This window comes from Myotis davidii, unplaced genomic scaffold (assembly GCF_000327345.1).
Source record: "Myotis davidii unplaced genomic scaffold, ASM32734v1 scaffold167, whole genome shotgun sequence".
Taxonomy (NCBI): domain Eukaryota; kingdom Metazoa; phylum Chordata; class Mammalia; order Chiroptera; family Vespertilionidae; genus Myotis; species Myotis davidii.
Window position 1 is genome coordinate 6,020,014 of NW_006300048.1, and position 4,692 is coordinate 6,024,705.

The 4,692-nt window shown below is 39.6% G+C and overlaps 1 protein-coding gene across 1 annotated transcript in view; it reads left to right on the forward strand.

Moving 5' to 3' along the window:
- Positions 1-1,002: 1,002 nt before the first annotated feature.
- MEP1A (meprin A subunit alpha) overlaps positions 1,003-4,692 on the forward strand; it is a 40,389-nt gene continuing 36,699 nt past the window's right edge. Inside the window, exons 1-3 of the mRNA XM_006776418.2 lie at positions 1,003-1,071; positions 1,154-1,178; positions 1,273-1,323. Coding sequence (XP_006776481.1) covers positions 1,003-1,071; positions 1,154-1,178; positions 1,273-1,323 — 145 coding nt within the window. The remainder of the gene's footprint in view (positions 1,072-1,153; positions 1,179-1,272; positions 1,324-4,692) is intronic.

The following is a 4,692-nucleotide window of genomic DNA, read 5'->3' on the forward strand; positions in this document are numbered from 1 at the left end:
TGTTTTAAATATATATATATATATTCTGCCTCTCCTCAGAGTAACCAAATAGTTGATGAAAGTTTTTTTTAATATATTTTTATTGATTTCAGAGAGGAAAAGAGGGAGAGAGAGATAGAAATATCAGTGATGAGAGAGAATCATTGATTGGCTGCTTCTTGCATGCCCACTGTTGGGGCCCCAAGCCCACAACCCGGGCATATGCCCTTGACCAGAATCAAACCTGGGACCCTTCAGTCTGTAGGCCAATGCTCTATCCACTGAGCAAAACCGGCTAGGGCCATTCTTCTTTTTTTGACAATATCACACTTTCTACCATAACTTTATAAAAATTCTTGAGCAGTTCCTTCCTCATTCTGCCTTTTCAGGGTTTTCTTACCTGTATTTGGAGGTTCACTTTTTCACGTGAACTTCAGAAAGTTGGTCAGTTTGTCAAGACCCTGTTAAGATTTTTATTGGAATAACATTGAATTTATAGACTAATATCAAAATAATGACCATCTTTATTATTCTGAGTCTTCAGATCCATGAATGTTTATATAGGTAAATATACATGTATCTGTTGCAAATGAATAGATGGATAATTCTTTTTTAAGTCCTTTGATAATTGCTGTATAACATTTCCATAAAAATCGAACTCATTTTTATTACATTTGTATACTTTAAAATCATTTTATAGATTGTTTTTATTTCTATCATGAAATTCATCTTTTACCTGTTATATTTTATGCACAGTTATTGCTGGCAGAATAGGAATGTTATTGGTGTTTATATGCTTATCTCACTATTAAGTTTTTCAAACTTTTCTCTGGTCTCTGAAGCTTGAGCTTTTATGTTAAACTTAGTATCTGCCCTCCAAAGGGTCAATGACATTTTCATTGACAATTTTTTTAGTGCTATAGTGCATATGAAAGGGTCAAAGTTTCCAATATGACAGCCAGGACAAGGTCCAAGAGGCATTTATCACAAGGTGTCTTTGCTAACCTTTCTTCACTTGCAACAATGATGTGGACTAGGGCCACCTGCATTCTCTCTTTCATCTTGTTTTTTGTTCACATAGAAGCTGTATCGGTAAGTCAAATTCTGCTCTTCTGGATATTTAGAGATATCAACTCTAGTATATGTTATCCACTTTCTGTATCTTTTCTTTCAGATTAAGCATCATTTAAAAGAAAATGGTAAGGCCCAATTGAAATGCATAGAGAGTGTTTCTGGACGTTCTCTCTTTTGTTCAGCAAGACTAGTAACAAATTTTCTCCCACTTTTTAACAGTACATGATGCAGAGTTTGAGGAACAGAAGGATATTTCAGAAATCAACTTAGGTGGGTTCAATTTCCATATTATTAATACCTTGAAATAATTTCAAATCTTGTAATAGAATTACTGAAAAGCTATTACCTTCATAGTACATTATTGGGTAATTTTGAGGGGAGAATTACTTATTGGTGCATCATTAGAATTTTCAGAGTTTCTGTAAAATAGAAATATGGAAAGAGAATGATAGATCAAATTTTCTAGGAGACACAGTATGTGTTTAGTAAATCTACATTTATGTAACAAGATTGTTACTTATAAATATTTCACTTTGCCAATTTCCATTTTGAAAAACAGGAAAGAAAAATGGATGATTATTCTGCTTGCTAAAGAAAAATATAAGGAGTATGCCCATGGTTATATTTAGCAGGCAGAAAAACCTATCCCTTCATTGGGCCCTCATATTCACTAACAACTATTTACTTAGCCTTTGAGAAAAGTACAAAGGTGTTTCTATTTCAAGCCCTTCACTGGGCCCTCATATTAACTATTTACTTAGGACTTTGAGAAAAGTACAAAGGTGTTTCTATTTCAACATCTTATCCACAAACATATCTCTTGAAGAAATTTATCAATCTCATTGGTTACTGACAGGAGAGAAGAGAAGCTGAGTTATCATCTCTCTTTTTTCTTTTTCAGTCCTGCTTCTAAAATTAAGGAGAAGCCTCTACATTCTAGGTGTTTTTGTTTAGGATTGCTGGGAAATAGAAGTATCATGGTCATAGACACCTATCATTTACAAAAGCTTCTGTATCTAATTGCACATTTATTTGTCAAATCCTGTAGTGGAATTAAAGTGCTATTTTCATTTTGCAGGAAGGGACAGCGGCTCCTTGGGGTTGGGGTGACTTGCCCAAGGTCACAGATACAAGTGATGTGGATCGCTTCCAGGTCTTCTGACTCATAGCTCAGTGCTATCTCAAGATCACAAAACTAAAATACCTGGTGGTTACATTGCTCTGACATTGTCCCATTTACAAAAAAGGCAGGCTAGTTGACATTTAACTGGAAACACTTGAGAATGACAACAGGTGGGGGTATAGAAATAGTTTAGTGAGGTCAAGGGGTGAGTGGGTCCTCAGACTTGAGTCAGGCAACAAATGATCTCTCCTTAGGTCAGGTAGTCAAGGTGTAGTGATTGAGAGGATCTGCTCTACTTTAAAACAGGCTGGGCTTAGAATTAGAGTTTCCTAATCTCATCCTTCTTTATCTAGTAAAAAATTTTTGTTTTACTTAGAGCCACTTCTTACTCTTCATCTCCACCACCACCTCTGAACTATGGTCCCAAGAATAAGTTTTCCCATGGGTGTCCTTTCTCTTTTTAAGTCATTCCAAAGGAGCTGTCAAGATTGATTGGGTTAGCCACATAGCCAGAAGCCACAACATGTTGGGGAAAATCGCATAGAGAAAATTGTCACCTTTTTACAATCTTCTCTCCACGCTCCTTGATGCTGATACAACTTTTTTTTACCCCAAGATCTGCTCTTCTCAGTCTTTTTCATTTAATTTAATGCATTTTCTTCCTTCTAGATCAGTCGTTCTCAGCCTTCCTAATGCCACGACCCTTTAATACAGTTCCTCATGTTGTGGTGACCCCCAACCATAAAATTATTATCGTTGCTACTTCATAACTGTAATTTTGCTACTGTTATGAATCCTAATGTAAATATCTGATATGCAGGATGTATTTTCATTGTTGCAAATTGAACATAATTAAAGCATAGTGATTAATAACAAAAACAATATGTAATTATATATGTGTTTTCTGATGGTCTTCGGCTACCCCTGTGAAAGGGTCGTTCGACCCCCAAAGGGGTCGTGACCCACAGGTTGAGAACCGCTGTTCTAGACGATCAGGCTCTGACCTCAGAGTTTCCCTAGCTCTTATCTTTCTCTCACACCTTACACACCACCTGCCAGCAAATGCTGTTAGATCTACCGTTAAATTATGTCACAAGTTGTGACTTTTCAGCGCTTTTCTCTTTTCCTGTCCTGGTCTATGCCACCTCATCTCTGGCCTGGTCCTTGAGTGGCCTCCTGACTGCTCTTCCCTTTGTGCCCTCATCCCGTCCAGGCGGTTCTTCACAAGCTGACAGAGCTCTCAGTGCCCACCAGGCCATGCCGCTTTTCCCCTACAGTCTTCCAATCACAAGATTCCAATCTTCCTATCTTCCAGCACTGACTAGTGTTAACGAGATCCCATCCAGCACAAAATAAAGATCCTGGAGTCCTGATTCCCAAAGTGTGGTTCACAGGCCAATATTACCTGTACCACCTAAGAGCTTTCTTAGAAATGCTGCATCTTGGGCTCTACCCTAGACCTATAGAATCAGCATCTCCATTTTGACAGATTCCAGATGATTCCTAGGCAGAGTGAAGCTTGAGATGACCTGACTCTGGCCAGCTTTCTCACCCATTACTTACTACACCCCCCATTCTAGCGGCCTTACTTACTTGAGCTCTCCAATCTCCCTGACCTTCTAGCTATTTCTCTACAAGAGTGGTTCTCAGTGTGTGGTCCCCCAACCAGTAGCATCAGCAGCACAGGGAACTTGTTAGAAATGAAAATTCTCAGGCCTTACCCCAGACTTATTGATCAGAAATCCTAGGGGTGGGGGTCAGCAACCCTAGCATTTGGAAAGCACAGCTCTAAGACATCAAGGCTTTCCTGCCTCAGGGCGTTTCTATTTGCGGTTGCCTTTGCCTTCAATACTCTTCCTTCATTCCCCACTCCATCAGATTTCTGCTCAAATGCCACCTCCTCAGGGAGGCCTTCCCTGAGCACTCTTTATAAAATATCAACTCCCCCACTTCAGCACTCTTTCTCCCCTTGCTCTTCTTATGCTTTTCCTAGTTCCCTTTTCACCATCTGTCATACTCTGCACTTTTGTTTGTTTGCCTCCCTCTATCCCCAAACAAGAATGCCATCTCCCCGAGGATTTTGCTTTATTCTCTGCTATACCCATAGCAACTAGAACAATGCCTGGGATACATTAGGTACTTAATAAGTAGGTGCTACAATGAACAAATTGGCTACTGAGTAGAATGAGGCTGGCTCTCAATGGATATGTACTTCTTTGGGAAGTGTTCCTCTTGCCACACTCTCTCACCCTCCTTGAACATCTATGCTGACCAACCACTGGGGTTGGTCTCCATTCATATCACTCCCCTAACCTACCCCAATCCAGGCCAGGTGTCAGGAAATGCATACTGTTGCTCATGACAAACGTAGGCAAAAGTATGGCTAGACCAGCACGCAGTACCCCTACTAAAAGGGCTATTGAAAATGTGGGTCCTACTGCTGGTGGGGCAGTGGTGCCAATGCTATCTGTTGTTAACATTGCTGCTATTATATTCATAGGCTAGGTTATGGAGGT